Raw genomic sequence first — 20,789 nt, 5'->3', positions numbered from 1 at the left:
TTTATGTTAGCTGTTCTCATGTCTGTATATTTTTGTGGACCGAGTGCCCTGCACAAAATCATGCAGACATGTCCAATTACTATCCGAATATTGCCAATATAAATCTAGGGTCAATGAAAAAATTCAGACAGCATTCGGAAACTGTTCGTGATCGTCAGAAGAAGTTTGCAAAATCGACATGATTTTTTATCAAGAGAAAAACTGCTAGAACTCTGATGATAACATTTGCCAGTGATGAAATTCTGATAACATCTGACACTGCTGAAACTTTGATATCATCTGACACTGCTGAAACTTTGATGATAATATCTGACACTGCTGAAACTCTGATGATAACATCTGACAGTGCTGAAGCTCTGATGACAACATCTGACACTGCTGAAACTCTGATGATAACATCTTACACTGCTGAATCTCTGATCATAACATCTGATACTGCTGAAATGCTGATGATAACATCCGACAGTGCTGAAACTCTGATAACATCTGATACTGATGAAATGCTGATGATAACATCTGACACTGCTGAAACTCTGATGAAAACATCTGATACTGCTGAAACGCTGATAACATCTGACACAGCTGAAACTCTGATGATAACATCTGACACTGCTGAAACTCTGATGATAATATCTGATACTGCTGAAATGCTGATGATAACATCTGACACTGCTGAAACTCTGATGATAACATCTGACACTGCTGAAACTCTGATAACATCTGATACTGATGAAATGCTGATGATAACATCTGACACTGCTGAAACTTTGATGATAATATCTGACACTGCTGAAACTCTGATGATAACATCTGACACTACTGAAACTCTGATGATAACATCTTACACTGCTGAAACTCTGATAACATCTGATACTGATGAAATGCTGATGTTAACATCTGACACTGCTGAAACTTTGATGATAACATCTGACACTGCTGAAACTCTGATGATAACATCTGACACTGCTGAAACTCTGATAACATCTGATACTGATGAAATGCTGATGATAACATCTGACACTGCTGAAACTTTGATGATAACATCTGACACTGCTGAATCTCTGATGATAACATTTGATACTGCTGAAATGCTGATGATAACATCTGACAGTGCTGAAACTCTGATGATAACATCTGACACTGCTGAAATTCTAATAACATCTGACACTGCTGAAACTCTGATGATAACATCTGATACTGCTGAAACTCTGATGATAGCATCTGATACTGCTGAAATGCTGATGATAACATCTGACACTGCTGAAACTCTGATGATAACATCTGATACTGCTGAAACACTGATAACATCTGACACGGCTGTAATTCTGATGATAACATCTGACGCTGCTGAAACTCTGATGATAATATCTGATACTGCTGAAATGCTGATGATAACATCTGACACTGCTGGAACTCTGATAACATCTGATACTGATGAAATGCTGATGATAACATCTGACACTGCTGAAACTCTGATGAAAACATCTGAAACTGCTGAATCTCTGATGATAACATTTGATACTGCTGAAATGCTGATGATAACATCTGACAGTGCTGAAACTCTGATGATAACATCTGACACTGCTGAAATTCTAATAACATCTGACACTGCTGAAACTCTGATGATAACATCTGATACTGCTGAAACTCTGATGATAGCATCTGATACTGCTGAAATGCTGATGATAACATCTGACACTGCTGAAACTCTGATGATAACATCTGATATTGCTGAAACGCTGATAACATCTGACACGGCTGAAATTCTGATGATAACATCTGACACTGCTGAAACTCTGATGATAATATCTGATACTGCTGAAATGCTGATGATAACATCTGACACTGCTGGAACTCTGATAACATCTGATACTGATCAATGCTGATGATAACATCTGACACTGCTGAAACTCTGATGAAAACATCTGACACTGCTGAAACTCTGATGATAACATCTGACACTACTGAAATGCTGATGATAACATCTGACACTACTGAAATGCTGATGAACAACCAATCCAGAACAAATTATGAAACACCGACCGTTTTTTGCATATGAAAAAAAATCACTGACCATAGAATGAGCCCGAATGCAAAATATTTACTCAACTTTTCAACTCGACAATTATTCTTAATAAATTGGAAAATGACGTTCAGAAAAATGGAAATATCATAAAAACATTCATAACCTCCATGTAAAGCATTTTACACATTTGCCTTCTCCTGCTTGCCCGGCACACGCCATTTGCTCAAACACTTGGTCAGTGAAGCTTTCCTCGTCTTTTCCTTTTTAAGTCAGAAAGTTACAAGTTACCACTCAGCAAACATTAACCTCGACGAATTGGCTTCACTCTTGGATTCCTCCTAAGCTTCTGCATTCAACGTTTGGTTTCCCGTCCTTACGCGGACATGTCGTGTTAATGCGCCACGTAAAAGAGGTGAAGAAAGATGAAGATTTGCTAAGGAATCCAGTCAAATATTTTCATAACTGGGGCCATTACCGCGCAAACACAATGCCCATATGTTTGCCATAAAGGGTGAAACGACAAGTTTACATTTTACCTTTGATCTGTAGAACAAATTTGGATCTCCGGTGACCTCTGCAGTCGGGTTAACATTACTTTGAAGATGAGGAAGAAGCTTAAGCTGCCCGTGTGCGGCTGACAGTTCTCGTAACGGAAAATGAGCTGATTGTTCACCCGGCAAAAGTCAAATCCAAAGTGTCATCCATAATCATAGGAGCCTTGTAATCAGGACGCGTCCACTTAGGTCACCGAGCACTGATACATACGTTGGCTTTGGTTTCTGGGCATGATATCGTATAATTGAGAACATTCGGAATTAATTCCCAGGACTATTTGCAGCGGTGGAAGCTCATCCTTACTTCTAGTTCTTTCCATGTAAACTCTCGGATCGTAGAAAGCAGAAAAACAGCAACACAGAAAATACAGTAATGACATTAGTTTTCCTGGATTAGAAGCAGAATCTGCTTCTTTTTTTTTACAGAAAGATTGCCACCATTTATCCATGGCCTTGGTCTGCTATTACAGTTCATCCCATGAATATATACAATAATGAAACGCCACTCATTTCAATATTTTGCCCAATTTTCTTAACACAATACCAAAGCACTGACCAAAGAAGAATTTTGGTAAATATTTGCCAATTTAATATAAATATAATTAAACTTTTAAAACATATTAAGAATCGATCAGACATAACGGTCTCGCTTCATCATTGCCTTTGTGGCCCTTTTTTGTCTAGTTTTGTGCCATTTTTTTGTTTTCACCTAATTCATTATTAATGTCTATTTTATGTGTCCTCGTCTGTTTTTGGTTTGTTTTCTGGGCGGAAAGTAGCGATTCAAGATGTTTTTCGTCTGATTGCTCTTTTGCGATTTTTAAAAAGTCCCAAAATTTGGGACAATTTAACTCCAGTTTTCCCTCTGGTCTACTTTCGAGTTTGGGGTTTGTACCGGACATTCAGTGTTCGGTGAAAGACTCCGTACATGGACTTTTCAAAATAGAAAGAGATAATTTTCCAGTTCCAAGTTTAGGTCCCCGGGCAATTTAACTCCAGTTTCCCTCTGGTCTACTTTCAAGTACTCCAGTATTTTGGCCAAAATGCTGCAACTAGAAATGAGCGAACCTGAACTTATAAGTTTGGGCTTCGTACCAGACATTCAGGGTTCGGTGAAAAACTCCGAACATGGACTTCTCAACATAGAAAGAGAGAGTTTTCCAGTTCCAAAGTTTGGGTCCTCATAGTTTTCAATCAAGTTTGGGTTCTGGTTCAAGTTTGGGTACGGTTCTGAACCGAACTTTGGACTAAAGTTCGGGTTGGGTACAGAACTCGAACTTCCACAGGTCCGCTCATCCCTAGTTGTGAGTTTTGGTGCCAAAATCAGTTCAACAGAGGAAAAAAAATGTTTTAGAATTTGCTCCAAATTCATAAATCACGTGGGGCATTTTGATGCATTTGGCACCAAAATAGGCAATTTATACCATAAGACAAAAAAAGGAAAATGACTCCAAAAAACTGCAAATAATGAATCGGGGCCAACAAGTATAATTGACCCCAACCGTGCAGGTAGATTCCTAGTCCTCCGAATCTTACACAGTATATATTAAGCCGTTAGCTTTCATTGGGTTAGTTTTATTTATTGCAAACTATTAAATCCTCTTTAGGTTAGATATTGATTGTTTTTCTGTTCTGCACGTTGCTGTCTTTATAACCCGGTGGCATCTGTTTCTTCTTTCATATTTTTTTTTGTTGCGCTCTCCTAATTTTTCTAAAGTGAATCTTTAAATTTCTTCCAGCTGTTGGTATTCAAATGAAGCTCGAATTTTTCCAAAGAAAATTCTCGATTGCCAGCAGACAGGTAAGATGAAGTCAGCTGCCGTTCTGCTAAATAGAATGCGATGCTTCTATTTCTTGACTTTTGTTGCATAACTGCATTGTTCTGATTTTCTGTTTTGAATATATCAAGCACAGAAAAAAGAAAACCAGTATGTAAAAAACTCAACAAATGTTACAAAATTAAAGCAAAAAATGAAAATACAGCAAAAGATAAAAAAAACATTAATAATATACAACATTACATAAACTAGCCTGAAGAATCATCAAAAATATTATATGAAAGGCACAGCAAAGATAGAAGTGCAAGAAAAATATAGGGGCCATAATAATGCAACATCCTTCACGCTTTGGAGGAGGAATGGACCTTCTCACTTCATGGGTCCCTGTGGGAATGTACAGGTTGCACCGATGGCATGTCCGCCCCTGAAAGCGGTTATCCATTACTATGATCCATCGGGTAGGTGATCATTGATAGATTGGTGAGGTTCCAACACCTGCAACCCCAACGATCAATTACTACCGGCTGTAAATGTGTAGGAGCTGAGCAGTGCATGGGAGCAGCCACAAAACAGCTTACGCAGCTGTAATACCGGTCTCCATTTACATTCAATGGATATCAATAAATATGCAATACTGAAGTAGCAATAATCTTAGTGATTAAAGGTTGTGCAAAGCCAGGAATGTACCACTACATACAAATAGACATTGCTCCTATTCAAAGGAGTGAATGGTCAAAAAGACCAGACCACATCAAGAGAAAAACGTGCATCACTCCAGGCCACGCATGCAAAGTACTTGGTGTAGAACTACAAAACAACAGCGTGCATAATTCTGCTGGTCAATTTTTATCAATCAGTACATATGATTCTGGGATATAATATAGACCAATAATGGTATGAGACAACCATTCAACTATATAGTAGACAACATAGTCGTAGTTAAAACATTCACCCATGATATGTATAAATGTTACAACAGTCTAACAGCCAAGTTCTGGACAGGTGGATTCAAACAAACTAATCCATAGGGGTAGGCTTTCACATACCTGCAAAGGAAAAGTTTATAGGCAAAGCACCCACCAGGCATATGTAAACATGGGCATATCAACCTACGTAGAATATACCCCTGACGCGCGTTTCAAGTGGTTCTTCTTCTGAGGGTTCATAAGGAGTTATAAACAAATCTCCCTCAATCATGTGGAGATGATGATAGTAATTGGACAAATATGTATGTAAAGAACACGATATATTGTCAGAAAAATATTGACATCATTAATGCACATATAATACAGTGGATGTGTACTCATAAGTAGAGATGAGCGAATTTGTTTAGATTTTGGCCCCGAATCTGATTTTGACATATTTGGGCCATATTCGAACACTATTCATGCCGAATGTATATCTTATGATTGGTTCCGAACATATTCGGGAATATCTACCCTAATGATGTTCGGCTGTGTTCGACGAATATTGCAAAAACAATATTCGATTCCGATCGTATTCGGAACTGAATCCGAATAAATTCGCTCATCTCTACTCATAAGCAAGTGAAAAAAAACAAAACATTTCAATGAATAAACATAGTATCATTCCTATAATTCGTGCCTTTTGGCTGTTCGGTGTCTAGCTTTGTAATCCAAAACGCTTCCCTTATAAAATGTTTTTTTTTCTGCCAGTTTGCACCTCGATTCGACTACGTAACTTTTTCAGTGTCAAAAAATTTGAAAACATTTTTTATGTTTCCATTGTTGCTAAACAAAAAATCTCCTGAATATGTTCTGTTTTTTCTTTTTTTTGCCTTAGCGTTGTAAATATGCTCTGTCATTCTTTTTTTTTATTTTCCGCCTTCTGCATCCAATGTATTTCATGCGCAAGCAACACACTCGATACAGTAGATGACACGACCTAGTGTCTTCGGCGTGCTCAAAAGACACGTTCAAGTCCCCGCACCTTCATGTCTCGCGGCTGTCAAACAGTCACGAGATATGCAGGTGCGGGGGCTCAAACATATTTTTCGAGCGCGCCGAAGTCACTCTGTTAGCACACGCGCATGCTGAGACAACACCTTATCCCAGCACGTTCGTTCATCACTACTAGACACCACGCAGCCAAAAGGCACAAATTATAGGAAATGATACTAGGTGTACTTATTGAAACATTTTTGATTTTTCCCCTTGCTTATGAGTCCAATGTGTATTAATGATGTAAAAATTTTTCAGAAGATATATCATGTTCTTTTTATACAAGTTTGTCCACTTACAATCATCGTCTCCACCTGACTGGGGGATGATTGTTTTATATGGCGATTTTCCACGATGTTTTTGCATTCTCTATAACTAAGGGTGCACACAGAGCCAGAAACGCGTCGGAACGTTTTTCTATCACCAGTGTGTGGATTTTAATTGTTTGATACTTCTGGAATAAAATTTGAAGATTTTATCTATTTTTTGGATGTGCCATTCAACTTTTTCTTGGACGCATCTTCCCCAATCTGTCAGTCCATGAAAATACAACCGTACTCATAGGCATGAATGGCTGAGTGTGATTCAATAATAGGATGCAATTCGTGTATGTTGCGATTTTTTTTCCTCGGCTCGGATAAGTGCACGGACCCATAAAATAACTACATCATCAAAATGACTGACAGTGCTCTCCTGATTTTTACGGTCGTGCGCACGAGCCCTTATACAGATATTAAAGGTGCTCTATAATAGAATATTTTAGCGCAAAGGGTCCGTATATATATATATATTTTTTTTTTGCACAGGGGACCTTTACCCCTGTGCTAATACCTGAAACTTGAAACACTGGTTGAATAAATTAGAAAAAGAGTTACTAAGATGTCAAAGCATGTACTGTACCGACCAAATAGGTAGACTTAGGATCAGGCTTGGACTGGCCCACAGGAGAACAGGAGAATCCTCTGGTGGGCCCCAGAAGTCAGCCTCTTGCCCTCAACATGAGCCTTAGATGGTCAATACATTAATTCGCTATGTACAAATCACTCATTCAACAAACTGCCAAGCTTATTTTTATATAGAAGCAGAAGTAAATTTGTGGAAGAGAGTAATGGGATATTTAGATGAAGCTGAACAGTGGGGCCCCCAAGTCAATGTTACTAGTGGACCCTTGCCACCTCAGTCCGACACTGCTTAGGGTGTGTGTCAGCAGACTAGCTACCAGGGGTGTAGAGGTTGCAGTTGCACCCAGGTTTTAGTGTCTAAGTACACCATTATTATAAATGACACATGGAAGGTGGGGGGCCCTGGTACGGGATCCAGTAGCTTTAATCCTGGGAAGCTGCTGCCCCTCTTCTGTAAATGCAGTGCCATCAAGAAATCAACATGCTGGAACAGGCAGGATTAGAGTGAGGCTAGTTGGTTGGTTGGGTGGTTGGTTGGGTGGTTGATCGATGGTTAGTTGGCTTAGCCAAACCATCTTCAGTTATTTCCAAAAACTACCAGTCATCATAGTAGTATACTAAAATATGTTTTTTCTAAGCTGGATACCGCATACTTACTCTCCATAGAAAGTAATTGTCTTCTCATAGTTAACATGGCTGGTTGCCTTTTTCTTCCGCTCAATACATTTGTTTAACCAGGTTGAAATCCAGAAAAAAATTGCTTTGTAAACAGGAAAAGTTGCCATGAATTTTAAGCTGAGCTGATTTACATATTTATGAGTATCTGGTCAACTTCTACTCACTGTTTATTTGTTTATCGAAGGAAATAAACTGAGAAGGTTGTAAATCTTTAAGCCAAAAAGAACAAAATGTTTTAACTAATATTCATAGTATTCCTTAAACAGATATTTTGAAGTATGGGTGGATTCCAACCATCTGCGATCTCGCCTAAACATATCAGGGGTCTGGTTAGTCTGGTTATTTTGAAACGGGAAATGTTGTAGGACTTCATCATTGATAGTAGATTTGAGCTAAGTGGGTGTTCTTCAGTACCAGCTACCTAAATTGACCTGTCTGGAACCTAACCGCAGTTCACGGTGGCCGAATGACTACTTCTACAAAAATTGTCTCTTCTAGGAAGACACTTGGCCTAGTCGAATAAGTATTGTATACCCCAGGTGAGGTTGAGGCCTTCAAACATGAGAGATCGTCCAATATGATCCTACATAGAAGAAGGGTCCAAGCCAATAACTTTTTAAATATAATATTTTAGACCACAATTGAAATGTTGACACTTGGATTTTAGAGTAATGTTCTACATTAGAGTCAGAACTTTGGTCCATTACAAATTACTGATAACTGGATAGCATTTGAATATTCGAGGACTTGGTGTCAATAGTAGCATTTTTTTTTCTTAAAGGATATGTAGAATAACTAAAACTTGATACAAAATATGATTTTGTATTATTGTCATTTCAGTGCGCATCTCTGGATGGGAAATGTTCACGGACTTGTGATGATGATGTGAGTAGACTACGAAATGTATCTTGTGATGTTTTGACCTGAGAGATATAAGTATTTGTTTATCTTTATTGTAAGATATTATCATATTTAAGGAGTGATCGATACTGGAACAATAGTATGGACTACAAATTCAGATTTGTTGGTCATCCACAGATGTGCCCTTCCAAACCTTTATTCTTGACTTCATATACCCCAAGACAAGTAGCACACAATGACCAGCCTCAATAAAACCATTTTTTTTTTATATTTAACTGAGAAATATTTATGCTACTTGTGTCTGCGTGTTTTGAATTTTATTATTTTTTTGGTAGCATGTCACAATAATGTATTCAAAGGGATTCGTAGTTGTTAGTTTCATCTGGTGTATAGGACAGGAAGAACTAGGAGACACTGGAAGAAACAGAAGCACGAGGGCAGATTAGAAGGAAACAACAATTTTGAAGAAGCACACAGAGAAAAGCAGAGGAAATAAAGATGTTTTGCAAAGATGAATACATAATGTGAACAGGGTTCAATAACAGTTCATAGTGCTTAATACAACTAATTATTAGGTTGAAAGCAGAGGGTAAACCAGCGTGTTTGTGGATATGCAGGAATCACAGGAGTTTTGAAAAGATGAGTGCACAACGTGAAGAAAATCTAATAACGAAAGTTTTTTATTCTGCTGCAACTGATGGGGTAACTAGGAGGTAGCAAGTGGAGGGTTAGCGAGCAAATCTGAAGGCATGCAGGAATCATAAATTAACAAAGATGAATGCACAATATGAATAGATTGTGGAATACTCCAAACAACTACAGAACTTATAAGCCTCATCTCCAAGACACAGGTATGTGTTTAGCTGAGCCTTAAGAAGCCTAGAGAGATGACATTACAAATACACTCAGGCAACCTGTAAACCTGAAGTGGAGCACAGCAAAGGGCGGCAGCTATAAGGAAAGAGAGCGGAGCCCAGTCTAGCCTTGACAGGTTTGTAACAAAAGTTTCAAGGTTAAAATATAACTAGCTCACCAGGTGTTGTGGATCTGCTAAGCCTCTGGTCCATGTGGGCACACAGACCCCTGGTATTGTTGTAGCTTACAGAGGACACGTGGAATCATGCAGAGTAGGACTAACTGGAAACTCAGAAGCAGACAGACAGATGGGGTGGAACCTAGCTGGGATGGATGCGAGTTCAAACACAGTAGTACAGAAAATGGAGCATATAAAAAGAAACAAAAGAGTCTCAATCCCAAGACAAAGGTGTGTATGTCAATGGTTCTTAAATAGATCTAGGGAGATGATGTAATTGATCCATGCGGGGCAACCTGCAAAACCAACGTGAAGCACAGCAGACAGCAGCGAACTCAGGAGAAGGGAGCGAAACCCAGGATAGGTGTGTAACATCAAGTCCATCAAGTTCAACCTATAGCCTAACATGTTGTTCCAGAGGAAGGCAAACACCACATGAGGCGGAAGTTATTCCTTCTCGACTCTGCATGTGACAATCAGACCAGTTTCCTGGATCCACATCCCGTCACAGAATCTAGTACCCGTAACCTGGAATAATATATCTTTCAAGAAAGGCGTCCAGTTTGCTCCATGAAATTATTTTAGTGAATCAACCCTTACAAAATCAGGTGTCAGAAAGTTCTCTAATCTACCTCCTCTTACAGTAAAAAATCGAGGTCAGTGATGATGATTGAACTTTCTGTCATCTAGACACAGAGGATGGCCCTTTGTCAGTGTTGCAGGTCTAGATGTAAAAGGATTACTAGAAGGATCTCTTTACTATCCATTCAGTATTGATTTTGAATGAGAAATTGAAGTGCTTATTAATTCTAAAGGTGAACACAGGGGACAGCACAATGGCTCAGTGGTAAGGACAACATCTGTAAGGAGTTTGCATGTTCTTCCCATTTTATGTGGTTTTCCACCGAGTTCTCCAGTTTCCTCGCAAATTCTAACGATATGCAGGTAGGGAATTTAGATTGTGAGCCCCAATAGAGACAGGTTCCTCCCTGTGTCAGATATATCAAACAACTTCTAATGCTCATTTTCTCAACCATAATTTTTCATTACTTCCATTTTTTTAGTTTCTGTAGAGAGAGTATTAAGCTTGACCAGCCATCTTAGACATCAGTGGATCTCAGAGGTTTAGATACCAAAGATATGTCAATTCTATTTTAGAGCTCCTAAATTTGAAAACTCCCTATAAGTAACTTATGAGGGCATTATAAATCAAGGAGTTTCGATTTAAAAGGTCTATCCTTACCATATATTTTATTACATCATTCATCTTCACTTTAAAGGGGTTGTCCACTACTTGGACAACCCCTTCTAAAATGAAATATTCGGTCCAAATAAAATAATAAAGCCTATACTCACCTACCATTCCGGCTCCGTTCCCGCGTTGTCGGCACTTGCGTTCCCGGGGCTGTGATAGGTGGAATGACATGTGATGCCTGGCGCCCAATCAGCTGCAGCTCTGGCTTCCTCTTCCTGTTCAGGTTGTCCGAAGGCGGAGACAATGATGCCAGTGCTGATTGGGCGCCGGGCATCACGTGTCACAACACAGCATCACAGCTCCGGGGAGAGCGAGTGTCGACACCTTGGGAACAGCACCGGTACGGGAGGTGAGTATTGGCTTTATTATTTTATCGGGGAAGAGCATTTAGTTTAAGAAGGGGTTCTCCTATTAGTTGACAATCCCTATAAGTTCATACTTGATGGAAAGCTTGGAAATTGTCAAGAAATTTTGAGTAATATATTATACATTTTAGCTGTATACTCCATTCAGTGTCTCAAACTCACAATATCTATTCTTCTTCTGGTTCACGTACTTGCAGAAACTATGGCATGCCATAACTTACATACAGCCTGACTAGTCTACAAGTGATTTGTGATGCAGTGACATGGTTGCACAACGCCTGATCCATTGGCCCCAAGGAGCTTGAAGAATGCAGCAAGTGAAGCATCTGTCCTTAATTATTCTATTCAGAATCACAAAGCAAATACTTGACTGCTAGTAAAATAACCCCAGTACTTAACTACTTCATCCCTTTGATGTCATCTAATGAGCAGATTGGAAAGATTGTATTCACTTCGGACACATTAATGCATTTAACTAAACTCCCTAAGTATCCTTGGAATATATATTTTTATTTGCAGATGCACAAACTTCAATCTATTATTCTCAAAATGATTTTAAACATCTTTTTGCCCCCAAATTTTAAACAACATTTGAATTACTTAGTTACTCCATGTATTGTATAAATCAGATCCTGGTTCGGCCTTCACAGTTCACCTGTCCCATACAGGTGTGCCCACCCTTACCTTTGTACAAATATAATTAAGGACTTTCACATGACAAAAAATGCAAAATGCTTGAAAAACACTTAGCAAGCTGCAATTCACATATCAAACACTTGGCAGTCACATAAGGACACGTATAGCTTAAGTGTCTCCCGACAGACTAACGCAAAATTAAGTTTTTTTTTCCAAAGCTGATCATCTCTTGCCACTCCTCTCGAGATAAGTCAATCCAAGAGCCAATGTAAGGAAGTGTATATCGGTACATTTAAGAAGGATACCAAGTTTGTAAGAAAAAGATTAACCAAGAAAGGAGCCCATACATATTACATCAAAATTGTACAAAATGGTTGATTTCGACCATAACGATGGACCGCTGGCCAGTTTAGTGAAGTGAACACTTGTTTCAACTGTTGACTGCAGAGTGTTCGTAATCATTCAAAACACTGAAGAGGCATGGCGGAATTTTGATCAGGGCTACTGAAAGAATACAATATTGGCCAATGTAGTCCTTGATGTATCTTTGAGTCATCAATGAAGAATCTATGTATGATTGTTTTCCTACTTATTTTATTTTTATGGGTATGTGATCCCTCTGTGGTGCATATATATTAATTGTTCGGTCATTTCGGAACGTAGCGATACCAAATATTTGTTTTTTTTTACCTTTTTTATTTTCAATGGTGGTGATTTGAATTTGTGTTATTACTTTTTTGTATTTTTGAAAACTTTTTTTTTTAGTTTTTGCTTATTTCAATAGTCCCCTTAGTAGGCTTGAAGCTGTGATCTTCTGATTGCCTGTGCTACACATAGCAGGGCTTATGCAGCAAAAATTCACAATGATAGGCACGGGCGTCTTCTGAAGACACGAGGCTGTCATGACAACCCATCGGCACCCCACGATCATGTGATAGGGGCGCCAATGGGTGGGACTTGTGCCACACTTCCAGTTGGCAAGTGTTAAATGCCTCTAGTGATTGCCAGCGGCATTTATCTGGTTAACAGCCACTGGTGATCTGAGATCCATGTGCGGCTGTTAAAAGCACTTGATGGCTGGTTATATCAGCCATAGAGTGCAGGGGAAAATATGGGTTTGGGGCTGGAGCCCACATTAAAAGGAGTGACACAGTCTATGATGTACCTACAGTTGTGCTCAAAAGTTTACATAAAATTATCAAAAATTGATCCAAAAAGGGTATCCAACGATTAAATCATATACAGTGGGGCAAAAAAGTATTTAGTCAGTCAGCAATAATGCAAGTTCCACCACTTAAAAAGATGAGAGGCGTCTGTAATTTACATCATAGGTAGACCTCAACTATGGGTGACAAACTGAGAAAAAAAAATCCAGAAAATCACATTGTCTGTTTTTTTTTCATTTTATTTGCATATTATGGTGGAAAATAAGTATTTGGTCAGAAACAAAATTTAATCTCAATACTTTGTGATATATCCTTTGTTGGCAATGACAGAGGTCAAACGTTTTCTGTAAGTCTTCACAAGGTTGCCACACACTGTTGTTGGTATGTTGGCCCATTCCTCCATGCAGATCTCCTCTAGAGCAGTGATGTTTTTGGCTTTTCGCTTGGCAACATGGACTTTCAACTCCCTCCAAAGGTTTTCTATAGGGTTGAGATCTGGAGACTGGCTAGGCCACTCCAGGACCTTGAAATGCTTCTTACGAAGCCACTCCTTCGTTGCCCTGGCGGTGTGCTTTGGATCATTGTCATGTTGAAAGACCCAGCCACGTTTCATCTTCAATGCCCTTGCTGATGGAAGGAGGTTTGCACTCAAAATCTCACGATACATGGCCCCATTCATTGTTTCATGTACCAGGATCAGTCGTCCTGGCCCCTTTGCAGAGAAACAGCCCCAAAGCATGATGTTTCCACCACCATGCTTTACAGTAGGTATTGTGTTTGATGGATGCAACTCAGTATTCTTTTTCCTCCAAACACGACAAGTTGTGTTTCTACCAAACAGTTCCAGTTTGGTTTCATCAGACCATAGGACATTCTCCCAAAACTCCTCTGGATCATCCAAATGCTCTCTAGCAAACTTCAGACGGGCCCGGACATGTACAGGCTTAAGCAGTGGGACACGTCTGGCACTGCAGGATCTGAGTCCATGGTGGCGTAGTGTGTTACTTATGGTAGGCCTTGTTACATTGGTCCCAGCTCTCTGCAGTTCATTCACTAGGTCCCCCCGCGTGGTTCTGGGATTTTTGCTCACCGTTCTTGTGATCATTCTGACCCCACGGGGTGGGATTTTGCGTGGAGCACCAGATCGAGGGAGATTATCAGTGGTCTTGTATGTCTACCATTTTCTAATTATTGCTCCCACAGTTGATTTCTTCACTCCAAGCTGGTTGGCTATTGCAGATTCAGTCTTCCCAGCCTGGTGCAGGGCTACAATTTTGTTTCTGGTGTCCTTTGACAGCTCTTTGGTCTTCACCATAGTGGAGTTTGGAGTCAGACTGTTTGAGGGTGTGCACAGGTGTCTTTTTATACTGATAACAAGTTTAAACAGGTGCCATTACTACAGGTAATGAGTGGAGGAAAGAGGAGACTCTTAAAGAAGAAGTTACAGGTCTGTGAGAGCCAGAAATCTTGATTGCTTGTTTCTGACCAAATACTTATTTTCCACCATAATATGCAAATAAAATGAAAAAAAAACAGACAATGTGATTTTCTGGATTTTTTTTTCCTCAGTTTGTCTCCCATAGTTGAGGTCTACCTATGATGTAAATTACAGACGCCTCTCATCTTTTTAAGTGGTGGAACTTGCACTATTGCTGACTGACTAAATACTTTTTTGCCCCACTGTATATCCCTACAAATTATCTTTATTGATTAAAAAACCATATGCAATGGTTCACACCAAAAAAAAGTGCACAAACAAAAACAAACTGTGTTCCAAAATTACCAATTAAAATGGGTAAGCTAGAAGTCCCTCTTACGTCAACTAGGCTGTCGCCTTCCTGGTTGCGGAGGTTGATACTCTAGGGGGGAACGTTGTGGCGCCCCCACTCCACGATGGCTGACCCTGGGAGCCCTATATTCCCTGCAGCCACTTGAGGAACCCTCCTACCCGATGTCCTAAAGGAATCCCTATCAATAGACATAGACGATCCTATCTCTAAGAGGACACTAGACCCCAATTAAAAACAAAAAAGAACACAATAGGCAATTGGTAACGATTGACATCACTTCACAATGTGGTCAAATGATAACAATACTCCAGGGGTTTGGGCCCTTGGTTTACAAAAATAGACTGTAGTCTCTTGGCAAGCAGACTAAATTTCAAAAGTTGCTACAGAAATTAGATACTGCTTACACTGCCAACGAATAGTTGGTATAGATGAAAAAATGGTGCTCAGAAAACTATTAGAGCCAACTCCGATGTGGTCACTGTAGGAAAAACCTAATTTTGGTTAAATCAGTGTTTTCTAAGCATGCAGTGTATGCTCACACTCTTTCCAATAGCAACAAAAAGACCGACAATGCCACATTTCAAATGTGTCAAAAAATGCTGCATGATATCGCCCAAAAGAAATTATAACCCCATCATTAACCACGTATATAAAATGGAAGTGGTTTCTAAGCATACAGACTGTGTTAAAAAAAAACTGCTGCAATAGATACTGCTTTTTAATGCCAATTGTTAATGACACAGATGAGTACCAATGCTAAACCAACTTAAAACTACAATCAGGTCAATGAAGGACCCAAGATACAACACATTAATGGCAGAAAAGAAAGAAAAACTGGTATGTATGCACACATATAGCTACAATTAGCAGGTTTAATCCAGTCTATTCTCTGTATTGTGGTGGCACAGATACCCCACAACTGATAATTAGGAAAGAAAAACAACCACATATAACCGATATGATAAAGAATGCTGCATATTGCTGCCACATCACACCAGAATCAGGACACAAGTCTTTGTAACATCAAGCCTCCTGATGAGCCCTAATGGGTGAAACGCGTCGAGGCGCATAATTCTCTATGGCTGGTGGCAGTTAACCAGATGAGTGTCTGTAAAGTACTATTTGAAGATGGTGGAGGGTGAGTATAAGAATGGGGTCCAAGACTTATATTTAAAGCACCACTCCAGCACTGAAAAATAACACTGGAGTGCTGCTTTAAGATCCCATGGTAGAACTCTAACTACCAGCATGCCCTGCAGATCCTATGGCATGCTGGGAGGTATAGTTCAAGCAGGAGCGGCAGAGTGATTTTTATGTGCTGTAATTACTAAAGTTTTAATTAATTCTTACTTGTACAGGCTGTTCTCACATCAGTGCAGGTCCTGCAGCCTGCCAGCCATGCTAGAAATCTGAAAGTATCTCTCTCTACAGCTTACAGGACCTGTGGTGGAGTAATGAAGGGCTTATTACCTCACCACAGCTGTATTGTTTCTAGTGGGGTGTCTGCACAACCTGTGCTGTCATGTGATGCTCCAGCCTGCCCTCTTCATTACCTCATCATGCGGCTGTGGCGATCTCTCCTGTGGCACCCTGCTCTTGCCGCCTCCTTCTCCACTGGACACACGATCTCCCCAGCCGCTGCAGGAATCCGGCGCTGGGGAAACCATGTGCTTCCGCTGTTTAAGTGAAAGAATATTAATTTGCTGCTCCACGCCCACTGCTCGGCACTGACAGGTGGGCAGGGAAGCAGCTAATGAATATTCCTTCAATTTAAGCATTGGGACCACGTGGTTTCACCAGCACTGGATTCCTGCAGCTGCGACATTTTTCGGCCTCCTGCAAATGCGATCCCACTCCGCTTCTGCCCCCTCCCTACATGTTACATTCAGCCCATAAGACACACCCCACATTTTCCTCCAAAATTTGGAGCAAAAAAATTGCATCTTATTGGTCAGAAAAATACGGTATCTCTCCTACAATACGCAAAACAGAACAGAGACAAGCCTCAAAACTTCTGGAACAAGTTAATTTGAAGTGATGAGACCAAAATTGAACTTTTGGCCACAACCATAAATGTTACATTTGGAGAGAGGTCAACAAGGCCTATGATGAAAGGAACACCATTCCTACTGTAAAGCACGGAGATGGATGTCTGATGTTTTGGGGATGTGCGCGCTAAAGAGGCACAGGAAACTTGGTCAAAGTTGAAGGAACGATAAATGCAGCATGTTATCATCAAATACTGGATATAAATTCGCAATCATCAGCCCGGAAGCTGCGCATGGGACGTACTTGAACGTTCCAACATGACAATGATCCAAAACACAAGGCCAAGTCGATCTGTCATTGGCTACAGCAGAACAAAGTGAAGTCTCTGGAGTGGCCATCTCAGTCTCCTGACCCCAATATCATTGAGCCACTCTGGGGAGATCTCAAGTGCGCAGTTCATGCTAGACAGCCCTGGAATTTACAGGAACTGGAGGCTTTTTGTCAAAAAGGGTGGGCAGCTTTATCATCTGAGAAAATAAAGAACCTCATCCACATCTACCACAAAAGACTTCAATCTGTCATTGATGTTAGAGGGGGCTATACACGGTATTAAGAAATGGGGTATGTGAACTTTTGATCGGGGTCATTTGGATGTTTTGGATTGTCATTATGATTTAAAAAGAGAAAACACAGTAGTTTGACAATAAATGGTTTCACCCAACCACTAACCATGAGTGGAGAAAAAGTTTTGTTGTTATCATTCATATTCTCTGAAAAAAGGCTGAGAAAGCAAAAATCTGCCTGGGCATGTAAACTTTTGAGCACAACAACTGTCATCAATGGGTAAATTTGGAGTGGAAACATCTTTACTAATCACATGGTGATATAGTAGATCCAAGTAACATTCTATGGTTAATGTCTTTTGTGGAAAAAAAAAAGCACAACCCCCCCCAAATATTATAATAAACCTTATGTTTTTCCATACTTTTTCTAACCCTAACTAGGGTTAGGGATAGTGCTAGAGTTAGGGTGAGTACTAGAGTTAATGATAGTGCTCTGGTTAGAGTCAGTGCTATGGTTAGGGATAGTGCTAGGATTAGGGTCAGTGCTAGAGTTTAGGATAGTGCTAGGGTTAGGGTCAGTGCTATGGAAAGAGATAGTGCTAGGGTTAGGGATAGTGTTAAAGTCAGTGCTTATGTTAGGGATATTGCAAAAGTTAGGGTCCGTTTTAGATTTCGGAATAATGTTAGGGTTAGGGATAGTGTTAGGGGGAGGGTCAGTGTTAGAGTTAGGGATAGCATTAGAGTCAGTGCTTAAGTTAGGGATAGTGCTAGGGTTAGGGTCAATACAAGGGTTAGGGATAGTTCTAGGGTTAGGGTCAGTGCTAGAGTTTGGGATAGTGCTTGGGTTAGGGTCAGTGCTGGGGTTAGGGTTAGTGCTAGGGTTAGGGATAGTGTTAGAGTCAGTGCTTAAGTTAGGGATAGTGCTAGGGTTAGGGTTAGTTAGGGTTAGGGATAATGCTAGGGTTAGGGATAGTGCTAGAGTGAGGGTCAGTGCTAGAGTTAGGGATAGTGCCAAGATTAGGTTCAGTGCTAAGGTTAGGGATAGTGCTTGGCTTAAAGGATAGTGTTAGGGTTACAGTCAGTGCCAAGGTCATGGATGAATCAATGGTAATAAAATAGTTGCATAAAAAATTAAGTAGAAGCAAAAAATAGAGAGTTAAAGAGCAAACTCTAATTACATTAGTATTTTCTTAAAATGCAATACTTGTACTTGAGCAATAGAGGGTTCAATGCTGGACTATTGGAAGAATCACGGGAGTGCTAATGGTCCATGAGTGAGGAAGTGAAAAATCCTAGCCCAAACAATGCCACTCTCTATGGATGCTGTATTATGGCTCCATCCAATGTGAGGTATGGAGCTGTAATATGGACATGTGCACGGACCCCTACAAAGAATAAGAAGCCACCCAAACCTTTAGTTTTGCCTTGTAGGATGCAAGGGTCCAGTACAAGCAGTACATATTGCTGAGAGATTGGCATGCAGATTTACGCTCTTACCTAATCAATACTATAATTAGTGGCCTGTGCATTACAGACACATTGAATGAGTGCAGAAAGGTGATTTCACGAGGCCGTTATAATGTAGGTGGCATTACAGGTGTGTACTATACGTTCTCTGTTCTGTTATCAGCCCCGTTATAACAGGAGTATCTCGTTACATAGCAGATCTATCTGTCCTAATGGTTTGGTCTGTCTTTCGTTTGTCATCTAGTTTTGATTAGGACAAATCATGTGTAATTATAGCCTTCACTTTAATCCTTATTTGTCAGTATTAATCTGCCGATAAAGCAACATTCACTGATTTTGATTCAGATTTGGTGGCAAAGTGGGTTCATTTTTATCAGATATCAGCTGCTGTTTCCAGCTGGGGTATAACACACAGCTTTCTACTATATCACATTTTGGCCTAAATATTCCTGAAATATTAGACTACTGGTTCACGTCATTGTTCTGTTATTATTAGACATTATTTCATATTTTTGGCAACGTACCTTACAAAACTGCAAAAAAGTAGATAAAGTAGATAGATAGACAGATAGATAATTATTTTATATATATATAGAGAGAGAGAGAGAGAGAGAGAGAGAGAGAGAGATGATAGGTCGATAGTTTACAGATAGATAATTGATATGGGATAGATACATGTTAACTATATAGACAGATAATAGATACATAGATATGAGATAGATAGATATTAGATATTTTTAGAAAACAAAAAGGAACAGCACACTTTCAGAGATAAATGGGTGCACTAGCCTCCCGGCAAACAATCCGTGTACTTCCCAAATACAGAGACAAAAAATGTGAAACAGCAAGGCTTTAGAAAGGCTCTTGGGAGCCGAAACATCACCATGCCATGTGGGCCTAATAAAGTCCACCTTAATCTTTGGTAATTCTTTGGCGTGCTGCTTCCCATTTTTTGTCTAGATAGATAGATAATAGTTAGATAGATACTCGGATATCACTCGAGTATCACTCGATGAGCATTGCCTGGTGCTCAAATTTGAAGCGTGAAATCCCGCCTCTAATCAGAGTCCTCTAGTGTTAATTCCGGTGATGAATTTATCTAATGTGTTTTTTTGTTGATGCTGAACCAACATACTAACAGTCCCTCTAAGGGCTAATCCTGTGCTTTGCTGTTTGTTTTAGGTACAGTCTTCATTTAGATTAAGGACAGATGCAGGAGTAGGGAGAGTGGCAGAATACAGCCTCAAAGGTGGGCTTAGGGCTTTGCAGTCCATTGTTAAATATATAGCTGCCGCACGTGACCAAAGATTTTTGGGGGTGGTAAAAAAACTTGACTATATTGTTATCCATATTATTTATTTATTTATTATTATTTATTTATATAGCGCCATTAATTCCATAGTGCTGTACATGAGAAGGGGGGTTACATGCAAAGTTATAGATATCGTTAACAGTAAACAAATTTACAATGACAGACTGGTACAGAGGGGAGAGGACCCTGTCCTTGCGGACTTACATTCTGCGGGATAGTGGGGAAGAGACAGAAGGTCAGGGGTGCAGCAGCTCTGGTGGTTTTGAGGCGGCGGCTCGGGCGGTGGTGAGGTGGCAGAATGGTTATTGCAGGCTGTAAGCATTCCTAAAAAGATGGGTTTTCAGGTTCCATTTGAAGGATCCGAGGGTGGTGGATAATCGGACGTGTTGAGGCATGGAATTCCAGAGGAAAGGGGATATTCGGGAGAAGTCTTGGAGGCGGTTGTGTGAGGAA

The 20,789-nt window shown here is 39.9% G+C and overlaps 2 protein-coding genes across 2 annotated transcripts in view; one reads left to right on the top strand and one right to left on the bottom strand.

Annotated features, from left to right (window-relative positions):
- Positions 1-20,789, bottom strand: part of LRTM1 (leucine rich repeats and transmembrane domains 1) — a 255,931-nt gene that overhangs the window by 87,599 nt on the left and 147,543 nt on the right. The gene's annotated exons all lie outside the window — the stretch shown is intronic.
- The window catches only part of CACNA2D3 (calcium voltage-gated channel auxiliary subunit alpha2delta 3), a 1,008,555-nt gene that overhangs the window by 844,521 nt on the left and 143,245 nt on the right, over positions 1-20,789 (top strand). Inside the window, exons 26-27 of the mRNA XM_073574154.1 lie at positions 4,320-4,381; positions 8,740-8,784. Coding sequence (XP_073430255.1) covers positions 4,320-4,381; positions 8,740-8,784 — 107 coding nt within the window. The remainder of the gene's footprint in view (positions 1-4,319; positions 4,382-8,739; positions 8,785-20,789) is intronic.

Source organism: Dendrobates tinctorius, unplaced genomic scaffold, assembly GCF_039654945.1.
Source record: "Dendrobates tinctorius isolate UK_male_01 unplaced genomic scaffold, ASM3965494v1 ptg000038l, whole genome shotgun sequence".
Classification (NCBI taxonomy): domain Eukaryota; kingdom Metazoa; phylum Chordata; class Amphibia; order Anura; family Dendrobatidae; genus Dendrobates; species Dendrobates tinctorius.
This window is presented reverse-complemented; position numbering and strand designations above follow the sequence as displayed.